General features: G+C 33.0%; 2 protein-coding genes across 6 annotated transcripts; both read right to left on the reverse strand.

The window, feature by feature from the left end:
* Window positions 1-432: 432 nt before the first annotated feature.
* Window positions 433-3,892, reverse strand: LOC101221876 (serine/arginine-rich splicing factor RS40). 3 transcript variants are annotated; one of them, XM_004149535.3, is made up of 6 exons: window positions 3,489-3,892; window positions 3,190-3,300; window positions 2,074-2,186; window positions 1,667-1,944; window positions 844-1,452; window positions 433-753 (listed from the first exon to the last, which is right to left on the reverse strand). In XM_004149535.3, the coding sequence occupies exons 2-6, from the start codon at window positions 3,293-3,295 to the stop codon at window positions 729-731; spliced, it is 1,131 nt and encodes a 376-aa protein (XP_004149583.1). In that variant the 5' UTR covers window positions 3,296-3,300; window positions 3,489-3,892; the 3' UTR covers window positions 433-728. The 3 variants fall into 3 exon arrangements, with proteins under 3 accessions (XP_004149583.1, XP_011650501.1, XP_011650500.1); XM_011652199.2 differs by lacking the exon at window positions 3,489-3,892 and adding an exon at window positions 2,385-2,721; XM_011652198.2 differs by lacking the exon at window positions 3,489-3,892 and adding an exon at window positions 2,385-2,738.
* Window positions 3,893-6,795: 2,903 nt separating this feature from the next.
* On the reverse strand, window positions 6,796-11,893 carry LOC101222113 (serine/arginine-rich splicing factor RS40). 3 transcript variants are annotated; one of them, XM_011652201.2, is made up of 6 exons: window positions 11,442-11,893; window positions 9,445-9,555; window positions 8,288-8,400; window positions 7,914-8,173; window positions 7,217-7,813; window positions 6,796-7,112 (listed from the first exon to the last, which is right to left on the reverse strand). In XM_011652201.2, the coding sequence occupies exons 2-6, from the start codon at window positions 9,548-9,550 to the stop codon at window positions 7,088-7,090; spliced, it is 1,101 nt and encodes a 366-aa protein (XP_011650503.1). In that variant the 5' UTR covers window positions 9,551-9,555; window positions 11,442-11,893; the 3' UTR covers window positions 6,796-7,087. The 3 variants fall into 3 exon arrangements, with proteins under 3 accessions (XP_011650503.1, XP_011650502.1, XP_011650504.1); XM_011652200.2 differs by having other exon boundaries at window positions 6,796-7,115; window positions 11,442-11,892; XM_011652202.2 differs by lacking the exons at window positions 9,445-9,555; window positions 11,442-11,893 and adding an exon at window positions 8,629-9,412 and having other exon boundaries at window positions 6,796-7,115.
* Between the last annotated feature and the right edge of the window lie 2,717 nt (window positions 11,894-14,610).

The following is a 14,610-nucleotide window of genomic DNA, read 5'->3' on the forward strand; positions in this document are numbered from 1 at the left end:
ATAACTAAAGGTGATGGTAAGGATATTTCATACAAATTGGAGAAATTAATCATTAAACCCTCACAATTAAATTCATTTTATCAAAAACAAAACATGTTATTTTATAAATTTATTTTCTTAAAACACATTTTAGATGGTTGCCATACACAATCAAATTGTATTTTGGACTATAAAGTAGTTGCGGTTTTTGTATGGGAAGGAAAATCCCTAAAACAGGTTTGGACGATGTGAAACGTTAATATACACTTCTTATCTTGCCTTTCAGAATTCAGCCCATATATCGTTTGATGGAGGTGGTTCATGCCTAATTTTCATAAGAGAACCAACCACAAACAAACATACTAATAAGTTTTTTTAGTATTATTATAATTACTTTTTAAAGTACATACCAAGTTTCAAATGCCAAATATCTTCGATGGGGATATCAATAGCTTTTGTAAACATATCTTCCTTATATTTATGATGCAATATAATAGGGATATTTGGGGTCATTCCCCTTCATTGTTGGAGAGATTTTAGCTTTTCCAATTTTGATTGCCAACTTCAACCAAACAATACCTACTTAAGCATATGCATAGAATATAGCTAAGAAGCTGAAGCACAAATGTATTTGGAAATAACAAAACATTTGTCCTTAGAATACATGTTCGCCACTGACACTGATTATACAACTAAACAAACTCTTTGAAGCAGTTTGAAATCATCATTTCTCAATTCCTAGATCCTCGTCATTCCTCTGCTTGAGGTGAACGGCTGCAACACACCATACAACACAAACGAGATAAATTGTAATTGTAAGAAAAACCAATAGTAATAATAATAAAACGGATTCAATGTGCAAACCTGCCATATCCCCGACGCTTCGGGCTCTGGGTGCCACCATAATTGGGGCTCTCACCAGGTTCAGGTATCGTGGTCTGCTGCTGATCATGGCCATGATCATGACCATTGTCAGGGTTTGACGACCTCTCTCTATCACGAGGACTGTAGCTAGTACCACGTCCATCAGGACTCCCCTTCTCCCTCCCTCTCCCATAAGGACTAGGACTTCGGTTGGGGACTCGGTCATCATTTGGTCTTTCCCTCTGATGGGAAGGTCTATGGCTGGGAGTCCTAACATGGTCGCTTGATCTCTCTCTCTCCCTCCTATAAGGACTATGATTGGGACTACGACCTCGACCATAATCAGGAGAACCCCTCTCCCTCTCTCTCTGGTAAGGACTTGGACTACGACGGCTACCATAATCAGGACTAGCTCTTTGTCTCCTATATGGACTGCGGCTAATACCATTTCCGTAATCAGGGCTTCCTCGCTCTCTTCTATAGGGACTTGAGGATCGCCTTTTTCTATCGGGAGACCTATCACGATTCCTATCAGGACTATATCCATTTCTCTTATCATCATCATCTCTAACAGCATATTCCACTGAAATCACTCGATCCATCAATTTGCTGTAAACAATAATAATAGTTCAAGGCATAACAATAACTGATCAAGTACATAATGGCCTATAATAAACAAGAGCAAATAACAATGTACATTTTCCTTCAGATGGTCTCAGTGCGTCAGGGGCAAAGGGAGATTAATTAATCAACCTTCAATAAATGACCCTACTACACAGCATTAATTTTTTATTCAATTCAACAAAGAAAAGCTCACACTCACCTCATGTTTGTCAGCTCCAATGCTCTAGTGGCATCCTCCTGCAATTCATACTGGACAAATGCAAAATTTCTTCGAATCCTTACACTCAATATCTTACCATAAGGATCAAAGTGCCTCTCTAAATCCCTTGTCCTAGTATGATATGGGTCAAAGTTGATAACAAACAAAGTCTTTGAAGGTCTTGTATTAGTCGAGGATCTCCTCGAACCTCCTCCTCCTCCACCTCCACCACCACCACCACCTCCACCTGGACCTGGTCTTCTAATCCCACGTTCTTGCTACAAAGCAAAAGAATGATTGATCGAGGAACATTTTGAAGTTACAGTAACTACAATCAAATAAAATTTCCACAAAGGGATTGAAAGTTAAAAGTCCATTGGGAGTTACAGAATATCAAAGTATATTACTTTGGTCCACTCAACACGTAGTCTACGACCCTTTCGACCAAATTCTCGCCGATCAAGTGCACGAATGGCATCCTCAGCATCTCTCTCATCCTCCATATAAATAAAAGCAAAACCTGTAAACCAATCAAACAGAACAAAAAATATATAATTATGGTATCTGTGAGACACGAAATTAAGGAATTCCTCGAAATGAACTATTAATTTTCTCTCTAATAATATTCAACAAAACACAAAATCTTACCATAAGAAAGAAATATTCGCAACCTTCGTGAAATCTATAAACTAAGTTATCAGTGAATTAAGCAACAGACCTTGTGTATGAACTAAGTGATGTCAAGGAGCAATAATCCAAAACAGGATGTCTCATGGTAGGTCTACAAATAGAAAGTGCCTTCTCGAATATTCTGCAGCCTCAGCTGAGGTTGACAATGTTTCAACCTTGAAAAAATGTATGGATTGTAGGCATGCAAAAGTCATGAGGAATGGAAACTGGAAAGCAAAGTGTCGGAGGAAAATGTAAGATGGCGGTGCCATTTGAGGATCGCTATGAATCTTCTTGGAAACAAGACAAAGCTTGTCCTAGGCGGAACACTCAATTCTGAAGAGCCATCTTTATCCAAGAGGATTATGAAATATGCGAAGAAAATCCTGCACCAAAGAAAATTCTGGCCAAGGTGGTTTAGGATTTAAAAAACATCCTTTTTTTTTTCTCAAATAATTTTTTAGAACCCCCCATCAAAAATCCAACAAAATTCAGGTTCTACGGTTTTTTCATATGCTGGATGATGCAGAATCGTACTGCAAGGCACCAAATGCGATGAGAACAACCTCTACTTTGGGGGAATTACCAACAGTTGAATTGCCTTGCCAACGTTGTATCCAACAGTTTCTTGGTGGATCGTGAGTAACTTCGCCAGTTCAGTATATCGCATAGATTCAAAATTTGCAAGTGGCTCGTAACAACATGATACAAATTATACAAACTTTAAAATGAATTCACAAATCATAACACAAACGTCCTATGTTGTGTTTCTAATATATGTCTGATAAATTTCTCATCAAAAATAAAAAAGGAATCCAAACACACAAAAAAAAATGCTACAGATAGAAGCTCACCAGATTTCATATCTACTCTATCAACTTTTCCGTATCGACTAAACAGCCTTTCCAAATCAGGCTGGCGAGCATCATACTCGAAGTTTCCACAAAAAATCGGCTTCATACTACCTGAACAGAAATCGGAATAGAAAAATACAACAGTCAACACATCGCTCTCACAATACAAGGATAACAATAAAATAAACATTCAAATGCAACATCAGAGTTGAAGAAACCTAATTTCAATTCATGAACAAGAAAACTATTTCAAACTAATCTTAAGAGCAAAGAGTATATGGAAAGAACTATGCACTTACCGTTTCAAAGCAAATCGTGAAGTGTATGAGCAAGCTCCTTTCGGCTGTGAGTTTGAGGCTGCCGACGGAGATCGATTAACGCAGTGTGGATTGGCCGGAGAGGTAGCGAGAGGTACGGTATGCGGACTGCGGCTGTGGGGAAAATGGGATTTAGGGTTTTCCTTTTTTTTTAACCCTAATTTTCATATACGAAATAATTTCAAATGTTTCACTTTCTTTTTCCCTTTTTGAGGAAAAGAAAATACAAAACTAATCTGTAAAATAAAATGAGTTTATTTTGTTTTTTTAGTAACCACTGCTCTCATGACCCTTCCCTTTAAAACCATTCTTCTACTCCAAAGCAAACTAGCGTTTGTATTATCAAGTTTATGTTTGATGGGTTGTCCAAAAAGTCTATACTCGACCCCCTCACTTTAGTAGGGTTGAACTTTAGATGAACAAGTCAGGAATTTTTGTATCTGTAATGTAAATAGTTGATAATGTATAAAATTAATGTTTTTTTAGTAGTGGAATCCATAAACTCTTTAGTCAAATAAACAGTGAAATTCATAAATCACTGCTTTCAGACTTTTTAAGTCAAATACATTTGCAGAGAATTATTGTGTCTATTTGAAATAAAGTGAAGATTTAGAATTTAAAAATAAATTTTCTAATAAAATGGGATAGTTGCCTATCAAATTTAGTTTTTTCTAAAACAAATCATGGCTAACAAATGTAGACGCGAAATAAATTATATTTCATTTAACAAACATTTTCAAATTTAATTTTATCGTAATTTTAATTATCTCGTTTTACCAACTATATTTTATACATTGAAAAAATAAGTTCACTTTAACTGAAGTTGTTCGATTGTCTACCTTCACAAAAAAAACTATATTTTATATGTTATTTAATTCAATTTTATTTGTGGATGTTATTTTAATTCATTTTGAATGTTTTTTTAATTATTTTTATTTGATTATTTTGATTTGTCATTGGCTATGATTTAATTATAGTCTTCCATTCATATGATTCGATCAACAAAATAGCATTTCAAACTTGATATGTGATATCTATATCTATATTAAAAGTAAAAAGTGTTTGAAAAACACTTTAGCCTTTTGAATTTTTAATAAATTACAAATAGTTGTTACAATAGAAGGAAGTCAATACAAAATTGTGAGTAATGAAAAAGTAAAAGAAAAGGATTCAAATATATTTAATTTCTAACGGTCAATTAAATATCACATTGAAAACTGTCATAATTATATTTAAAAAAACAACCAAAAGTCTGTTAGCCTTCTCTCTCTCTTTCACTTGACAAATATAAATAATAAAGTAGACAACATTGAACACAACCAAAATAAAAGCATACACACAAGTTGAGGAGAGCTAGGATACGAGATTTGCTGTAAACGATTAAAGTGATTTACGACAAGTATACAATTGACATGACCTAGAGTTTGGGTTGCTACTCAAACATGTATATGTGATTTTATTGGTGGCCAAAAGTTTTTTTTGTTGTTGGATTAAGAAAATACGGTAAAGTAACAAAGAAAGATTCTCTAAGTGCTCGTGTTACGATAATGTCTAAGGGCTTGTTTGGACTGGATATCTTAGCTCACTCCTTGTTTGGGTTTCAAAGTTGCATAATAGAGAAATATCATTTATACCTTCCCAACTCCCATGTAACACACCTCAACCAACTCCATCGAAATCCACTTGTCTTCTTCATCCTGTTCGTTTTCTTCTCTAAATATGAGGCACCTTCAACATTTTTTCTTTTTGTCCTCTCCGAATCTACACTCTATACTATTTGGGAAGGGTAAGGATAATTGATTATGAGAATATATAACATGTGAAGTAAAATAGGGTAAGGATAATTGATTACGAGAATATATAACATGTGAAGTAAAATTAGATCAAATATATACGTTAGTATACAATGTGAGTGTTTTTATGTAATATTTTATTAATTTTATTGTATAAGAAGTTTAAATTTTAGTTTTTATGTTTAAACACTTTTTAATTTAAATGTTTGAGTTAAAGGGTACGTAACTCAATCGATATGCAATAATCAATATGTAACAAGTGATCGAGAGATTCGTAGTTTAAATCTCACACTATTGTACTATCTTCCAATGATAGATTGACTAATAAAAAGATATGTGGTATAATATTTAGTTTTAAGATTGACAAAAACTTTTAAATTTAGAAGGATAACTGAAAAGGAAGTTTCTTTTTTTTTTATCTATTTTTCTCAACTGAATATTATGTGTAGTAAATTTTTAGTCAATTTTAATATTCTCTAAAAGTTTTTTAAAAAAGCTCAATAGAAAACGCTTAAGACACAAAAGACTAAATGAAATTGTTAAAATGTGATGCAAACTAAATTGAAAAATAATCCAACGTTGGGGGCAAATAAAATCTATATATTTATCTTTAAAAAAATTATTCAAAGTAAATATAGATTATATTGTGAAATATCTAAAATTAAATAGTTTAAAAAATAATTGTATTAAATAATGTTTAAAAGTAAAAAGATCAAAAATTAAAAAATTACACGTGCATTGCACACTAGGACAAACAAAAACAAAATATCCGATGGATGAATGACCCTTAAGGGGTCTTAACGAAAGACGAGAACCTTCTTAAAATTGGATAAAAAGTGGCTTTATGTTGATGTCATTCACATTTGAAGGTACCAATTTGACCTCAAAATGTGTGCAAGGACCTTTTTTTAGCTTTTAAGACAAATTTATTCATCATAGTGCTCGAGTTTTAAAAGTAATTGTTTCTCGAAAAAATTGTCGTTCTTCTAAAACTAACACTTCTGTATAAATAATATGTGAATCTACCAAACATTCAGATTATAGATGATATGAAAAAAATACAAAATACAAAAAATCACAACTTCATATTTATTTTTCAACCAAATAGATCAATAAAAACTTGAATTAAAATTTTAACATAATTTTAAAAGTGATAAAAAGAAACAAGAAAGAAAAAGAGTACCATGTTTGTAAATTATTTTTGCAAATAATAATAATTATTATTATAATAACAAATGAAAAGATATTTGCTACATGGTTTAATTTTCCATGTTTAAAAAAATAATTGAGAAATATATAATTGCTTCAGTGAAACATAATTACATCTAAAACCAAACCATAGGATTGATTCTTTCAAAATTTAAGATATGTTATGAGAGTGATTAAAATAACTTTTATCATTTTTGAAATCATTCCACAAAAATGCTTTTCAATCATTTAAGACCAACTTTGATGGCATAAAAATACATTTAAAAATATCAAAAGCACTATCAGGATTTTAGAAGCATTGTTGATAATGATATAACCCAAAACAGTGCTTTTAAACTGCCAAAAGCAACAGTCACTCACTCTTAGCTAAGATCAGAGTGCTATGTATTTTGATTGTTAACTAAAATCTGGTAACACCATATCCATAGAATCGCTACAAACTGCAGAAGCACAAATGTAAAGAAATCACAAAACTTTATCCTTGCAAGTACATGTGTTTACCACTAATGCTGGTTATACAACTAAACATACTCTGAAGCAGATTGAGATCATCAACATCACTTCCCACCTTCTAGTTCATCATTCCTCTGCTTGTGGTGAACGGCTGCTGCAAAACCATAACACGAACACAGGCATAAGACAAAAAAATTCGAAAAATAATCAAGAATAGTAATACTAAAAACAATCAAATGAACTCGTAGTACAAACCTGTTATAACCCCGATGCTTTGGGCTCTGAGTGCCACTATAACTGGGGCACTCACCAGGTTCAGCTACTGTATTCTCCTGGTGATCATGACCATTGTCCGGGTTCAACCTTTCTCTATCACGAGGACTATAGCTTCTGCCACGTCCACCAATAGGACTCCCCCTCTCCCTCTCTCTCCTGTAAGGACTAGGACTTCGGTTGGGGATTCGGTCATCATTTGGTCTTTCCCTCTGATGGGGAGGACTGTGGCTGGGAGCCCTAATATGGTCACTTGATCTCTCTCTCTCCCTCCTATAAGGACTATGCTTGGGACTACGACCACGGCTATAATCGGGAGATCCTCTCTCCCTCTCTCTCTGATAAGGACTCGGACTACGGCGACTTCCATAATCAGGACTAGCCCTTTGCCTCCTATATGGACTGCGGCTAATACCATTGCCATAATCGGGGCTTCCTCGCTCCCTTCTATAAGGACTTGGGGATCGTCGTTTTCTATCAGGAGACCTATCACGATTCCTATCTGGACTATATCCATTTCTTTTCTCATCATCATCCCGAACAGCATATTCCACAGAAATCACTCGATCCATCAATTTGCTGTACACAATATAATAATAATAATAATTAAGGCACATAACAATAACAATATAGTGACCTTCTACTCACTTAAAATGTAATTCAATGAAGAAAAACGCACCTCATGTTTGTAACCTCCAATGCTCTAGTGGCATCCTCCTGCAGTTCATACTGGACAAATGCAAAATTCCTTCGAATCCTGACATTCAATATCTTACCATATGGATCGAAGTGCCTCTCCAAATCTCTTATCCTTGTATGATATGGATCAAAGTTAATGACAAATAAAGTTTTTGAAGGTCTTGTGTTAGTAGAGGATCTCCTCGAACCGCCTCCACTTCCACCTCCACCTCCACTAGGTCTTCTAATGCCACGCTCTTGCTACAGAAAAAATAATGATCAATCAAAATACAAACTACAGTTGAAGCTATGGTAAATAATAATCAATGAAAGGAAAGATTTTGTTGGAAAATGTGCCAAATCAATGTACGTTACTTTGGTCCACTCAACACGTAGTCTGCGGCCCTTTCGGCCAAATTCTCTCCGATCGAGTGCATGGATAGCATCCTCAGCCTCTCTCTCATCCTCCATGTAGATAAAAGCAAACCCTGGAAACCAATCAAACAACCAAAACTAAATAACTAACTGTGGATCTATGAGACACTAACAATGTTACAAGACTGAGAATTTTCCCACTGATGAACTCCTCAAAATGCAACATCACCTTTCTAGAACATATATTCAACAAACCACAAAAAGTTCTTACCATAAGAAAGAAATATTTGCAACCACCGTGAAATCTATAGACTAAGTTACCAGTGAATTTAGCAACAGACCTTGTATTGTGAACTAAGTGGTGTCAAGGAGCAATGAAAAACAGGATGTCTCATGGTAGGTCTACAAATAGAAAGTGCCTTCTCCATTATTCCGCAGCCTTGGAGCTAAGGTTGACAATGTTTCAACCTCGAAACAACGTATGAAATTGTAGGCAGGCAAAAGTCACGAGGAATGGAAAGCAAAGTGTCTGAGGAAAATGTAAGGTGGTAGTGCCATTGAGGATCATGGATCTTCTTGGAAACAAGAAGAGGAAGCCTGTCAGAGGTGGAAAACTCAATTCTGTAGACCAATCCTTATCCAAGGAGATTATGAATGTGCGAAGGAAATCCTGCACCAAAGAAAATTCTGGCCAAGGAGTTTTAGGATTTAAAATATACGCTCTTCTTTTCTCAAAACTTTTTTAGAATCCTCCACCGAAAACTCGACAAATGTTGCCTTCTCTGATTTCCATATGCTGGACGATGCCCATTCGTATTGCAAGGCACCATATGCAACAAGAACTGCTTTGGAGGAATTTCCAACCGCTGGGTTGTCTTACCGATAATGAATCCAACAGTTTCTTGGTGGATAGAGTTACTTTTTCAGTTCAGCATTTTTCATATATTAAATATTATCAGCGAATCTGCAAATTACAATTTCTGTTTTTCCTTTTGGCAATTTGTATGATCCGAGTGAAAAAGTTACACACTACTTCAAAACAAATTCAGGAAAAGAACACAAATGCCCTCTTCTGTGTTTCTAGTATACGTCTTATAAGTTTATTAGATAAAAAAAGGATTTAAAAATAAAGAAGCATTCTACGGCTAGAAGCTCACCAGATTTCATATCTACTCTATCAACTTTTCCATATCGACTAAAAAGTCTTTCCAGATCAGGCTGTCGAGCATCATACTCGAAGTTTCCACAAAAAATTGGCTTCATACTACCTGAAGAAAAATTGGAAAAACAATGCAACATTTAGCATATCTCTTGCACTATAAAACAGAAAAGCATACCAACATGGCATTAAGTTCATGAAACTTAATTTCACCACATCAACCCGACGACCATTTTATTTCAACAACAAGCAAACTTTTCACTGATATACGAAAATAAAAATGAATTTCTAGGATACAACCTACCTAGGAGGGAGAGTTATAAAAGAAACGTGAACTGCAAAAGGGAACCAGATATCAACTATTTGAAAATAATCCCGAGTGAAAAAAAAAATCATAATCATCATGCACTTGCCTTTTGCAAATAAGCCTGTGTCCAAATTTACAAAATAACATACAAGATATTGTACTTTTAAATATATCAGTACTTTTATATTATATTTATATAAAAAATAATACAGCATATATATCCTATTATTACTTCTGTAAAAATAAAAAATGAAGATATACAAAGGCATCATAGTTCCCGAAACCTAGTTTCACCACATCAACAAGAAAGTTATTTGAAATGAATTGTAAAAGTGAAGTACGTATTTAAGAATCAACAACAAGTATGCAGTACTTAAGCTTCAAATAAGTTGAGCAAGCCTGTGTCAAATTGTTTTTCCTAAAGAATTGCTTCTTAAAAAAATAATATTTATAGTACTGCAACACTTCTAAATGTGATACGTTATCGTTTGGTTTTTAAAATTATAAATAATTCTCTTCTGATCCTTATACTTGTGATCTCATTCCATTCAAGAAAAGACAACTGTGAATGTGTTTTCAACAATGATAGAGGGAAGGTTAATTAAGACTTAACATAATAAAATAAAAAATAAACAATAAACAATAAACAAACAGTGAGGACAAATTTCAAGTATTGTGAGTTGAGACTAAATTTGGATATCTGAATGTAAGTACAGTGTACAAAATCGTAATTAATCAATTAACATTGTTTTCCCATGTAATGTTTTTATTTGCTATTTAACTAATTCCCCAAAAAAATAATTAAAAAAAAAACAAACAAGCGAATAAAAGAACTTGCAGTTTGTGGTTAACAGAGTCCAAAACTGAAACCATCATAAAACGCTTTCAGGCATTGTTCATCTGAATAATAATAACTGTTTTAATATTTGAAGTAGATATCATAAGTGAGGAACCATGATTGACAAAGAGAGAAGGGGAAAAGGAAATAAATATATGACCTTTTGGTTCATATAAAAGGCTTTACAAGTTTGACCAGCTATATCCAACATTTGAGGTTCTAAGTTCCAAATTCTAACCACTTGCAACCACAACTTTTAGTGCTATAAAAATGCTTTCTGGAGCCTAGAGCAAAACACCAGGTATCATTCTTAGACAAGCTCATCTAGTCTCATTGATCATCACTACAGAGGTATCATCCTTTCCCTTTTTTTTATATATTTGTAACTATCGGACAAGCTTACAAGCACCTCAACTAATCTCACAGCAATGTGTCTAACAATCACAACATTTGAATTAAAAAAAAAACCCGTAAATAATAAATACCAAGTATGTGGTCTACCATAGATTTAACGCATCACCTATCTCTTCTAATTAGGTCATGTTTTCATTTTTCAGTAGGTCAATCATATGGTTACAGAGGTATCATTCTTGTAAATGGCCGACCATAATCATCCAATGGAACTCCATAATTTCAACTATCAACCTAACAGTTAACAGAAAAATATACAATTTGACATTAACATAAGCAACTGTGATAAAATGAAAAGAAAAAAAAATAAGAAAAGAAAAGTGTTCGTTCCCAAACATATCCAAACAAACAATTCACAACACAATTTGATGCGCAACCAGAAGCATACAAGAAAACTTAAGTCATAGAATCAAAAAGTCCTAAAATGAGAAACACTTACTATGTTCCTCCTTAATGTGCTTCAATTGCTAATTGTTCGAGTTCCTGAAACCGTCGCTGCCGACTTGGATCTTGCGAAATCGTAACCGAAGGAGAACTGAGACACTGAGTTACTTACCGCGAGTCTCGATCGTCGTCCGAATGACTTTCCACCGTAGATCGGACCCGTCGAGATGTGTGTGTAGCCAGATCCAGCGACCCGAGGTGAGGCCGTTGCAGATCCGAGTGTGGCGGAGATACGTTGTTGCGTAGGCGATCAAACGCTGGAGGTGGGTTGTATTGCAGATCTGAGGTGGGTTGCGCCGTCACCTGATCGTGACCCGAGAGAAGCCGCGTCGCCGTCGTAGTAGCCGCTGCCGGAGAGAAATGAGAATTGCAAGAGAAAGAGACAAGTGCGAACCGCTGGGTTGCTTGTAGTCTCTTTTTTCTTAATTCTTTTTTTTTTAATCCTTAATTTTAATTTATAAAAAGTATGATTTGTGATTATTTTATTTTTTCCTATTATTGTTTGTATTTTTAGTACACCCTATTATTTTAATTGCTTGGTCAAGATTTTGAAACAACATTAACCCTAATACGAACAAAATTTGAGTCTACAACACTCTCTAAATGTCAAATAAGATATATTAATGTGATTAAATTTTATTTATATATGCGATTTGTTAGATAATTATTTGTAATAATTTTTTAAAATTTTTTTAAAAAAATTTTATATAGATATGGAAATTAGGTAGTTGTCCATGACCTCTTTATATTGTTTCACCTTAATTAACCTTACTCTTAACAACTCTATAAACAAGCTAGTAGAGTTTATTTGTAAATAGACAACAATAAAAATATTACATATGTTTATTTGTAACAGTAGAATTGACCTAACGAGGGATTGTAAAGTTAATAGAAAAATGTTTGATCTAACTCTCGTTTGTTTTTATTCCTATGGACAACGAGAAATAAGTTTTTGACCCCTTCACAACACACATACTAAAAGTTGGACTGAAATGGTCTTCTTCATTTATTGAATTATGGGGCATTTGACATTTAACTTGACTTGAATGGGTGAATATTTGTTGGTGGTTTGTTTACATTAAATCATATTTTTCACTAGTAAATTCTCCGAAACATTGAAATAAAAAATGTTTAAAATATTAAAAAGTTATGGTAAATGATTAAATTGTCGAAATCATTTAAAAAATATAGCAAAAAATTATATTCTATCATTTAAACTTTTGAGTGAAAAATTAAAAATAATTTTACCACCAAATTTATGGATCTAATCGTTATTATTTAAAAAAAATTGGAGGAACTTTTAAAATAAAATACTCGGTTAAGAAAAAAATAATAATTTTCTCTTTTAAGTTTTAAGAACAGATTGTATTAATAAAATTCACGGGAGTTCATGAAAAAATAAAATAAGTCAAAATACTTTTAATAATTTAGTGAAAAAGAAAACAATACCGTTAAATAATGAATGTATGGAACTTAAAACAGTTAAATACAAAATTTCTTAGACCTCATTTTGTCCAACTTTATTTACATTTAATTCGCTTTTAGTAGATTAAAATGTTTAACACTTTTTGAGTTTTGTTGGTAGTGGGTTAAAGTAAGTAAACAAATTAGCTAAGCCAACTAAGGTAGTTGGAGAAATACTAAATGTGACAACTTTTTAAATTGGTTTTTGTTGTCAGGACTCTTTTAAGATGTAGGCCAAATATATTATTTGAAACTTAAAAAAAAAGTCTCACCATTTAAAATTTTTAAACCATTTGAATATATGATTTTGGCAATAAATAATCTCTCGTTCATGCACGATAAACAAAAAAAAAAATCAGACAAAAAAGCCCCATAAATTTTTACAGCCTTGACATCCTCTCTTCTTCTTCTAAACATCTATCTTCCATATAAACCCTAGGACTTCTCTTAACATTCATATCTTGATTCCAACATCCAATTTATTTTCTCTTCTTGCAAACCCTAAATATTCATTTTTCTTCCCAAAACTCCCTACAATGTCAATAATCTAACACAAATAAAATACTCTAACCTAGTTGGAGGTGTTTAGGAAGGCTTTGATCGTAGTAATCCACACTTCAAACAACAAGTGAGTTTAGTGTGTTGAATTTTAATATTTCTTTCTTTTATTTTTTTTTCATCTTCTTCTCATTATTTTGTTTATTTTCCTTTAAAGTTCTTTATCTTACTACTCTCGTTGTTTTATTTATCTTTCTTCAAGATTCCATTAAAAAATGGAGAGAGAAAACTAAGGGTGCATTTGGGGGAGAAAAAGTGTTATGAAGAAGATTATAATAATCCAAGTGTTATGATAATATGTGTTTGAGGTTATGGTTATTATCGACAGTGTTATGATAATATGTGTTTGGGGTTTAGGGTTATTATTGATAATGTTATGGTAATATGTGTTTGGGAGAAAAATTATTATTGTAATATTATGATAATATGCGTTTGAGAGAAGAGTTATAATTGTTTAAATTTTGGAGTAATGAGAGATAAAGTAAAACGTTGTTTTTTAAAAATCAAATAATATTTTCAATTGACGATTTGAAAATTAGCCACTATTTTCTAAATGACTCCCGAACTCAACTTTAGTTTTCATATACCATTTTTTTATGACTTTATCTAAAAATTGTTTACTTTATTTAAGTGTCCAATCCTACCGTAAAAAATATTGGTGGCGACTCATATATATTTTCTAAACTAATCATTTTGAAGACGTCGATTGTTCTACATTATCTCAGTCACACGGTAACAATTACATTATTATAATTTTAGGAGATATATAAAGCAAAAGAAAAGAGGGATATATAAAACAAAACAAAATAAAATACATGATATAAACATACTAATAACATCACGTTGTTTCGAGTGGACTGGAATTAAGGGCAAAATCATCAAAACAAATAAAAATAAATCACTACTCAAAGATAGTTTGGGCCGGAACTTGAAAATATGATGGTTTGGGTCAAAAGCCCAAACCAACCTATCAGGACACTCTAGCCCATTTAAGTTGAAAGATAACTTATCTTTGGGTTATCTTTTGATATTAAAAAAAACTCATATCCTAACTCTACCTAAACTAAGGTAAATTCTATATCAAATTTCATATAAAAATACATCCCTACCATTCTATTATTAGTTTTCATGTTTAACCGTAA

Source organism: Cucumis sativus, chromosome 3 (genome assembly GCF_000004075.3).
Source record: "Cucumis sativus cultivar 9930 chromosome 3, Cucumber_9930_V3, whole genome shotgun sequence".
Taxonomy (NCBI): Eukaryota; Viridiplantae; Streptophyta; class Magnoliopsida; order Cucurbitales; family Cucurbitaceae; genus Cucumis; species Cucumis sativus.

Excerpts from the sequence above, each read along its gene's own strand:
- LOC101221876 (XM_004149535.3), bottom strand. The coding sequence starts at position 3,295 with ATGAAGCCGATTTTTTGTGGAAACTTCGAGTATGATGCTCGCCAGCCT. Across the intron at positions 1,453-1,666 it reads TTGGAGCTGACAAACATGAG|CAAATTGATGGATCGAGTGA; the intron begins GTGAGTGTGAGC and ends TATTGTTTACAG. Across the intron at positions 754-843 it reads AAGCGTCGGGGATATGGCAG|CCGTTCACCTCAAGCAGAGG; the intron begins GTTTGCACATTG and ends GGTGTGTTGCAG.
- LOC101222113 (XM_011652200.2), bottom strand. The coding sequence starts at position 9,550 with ATGAAGCCAATTTTTTGTGGAAACTTCGAGTATGATGCTCGACAGCCT. Across the intron at positions 7,814-7,913 it reads TTGGAGGTTACAAACATGAG|CAAATTGATGGATCGAGTGA; the intron begins GTGCGTTTTTCT and ends TATTGTGTACAG. Across the intron at positions 7,116-7,216 it reads AAGCATCGGGGTTATAACAG|CAGCCGTTCACCACAAGCAG; the intron begins GTTTGTACTACG and ends ATGGTTTTGCAG.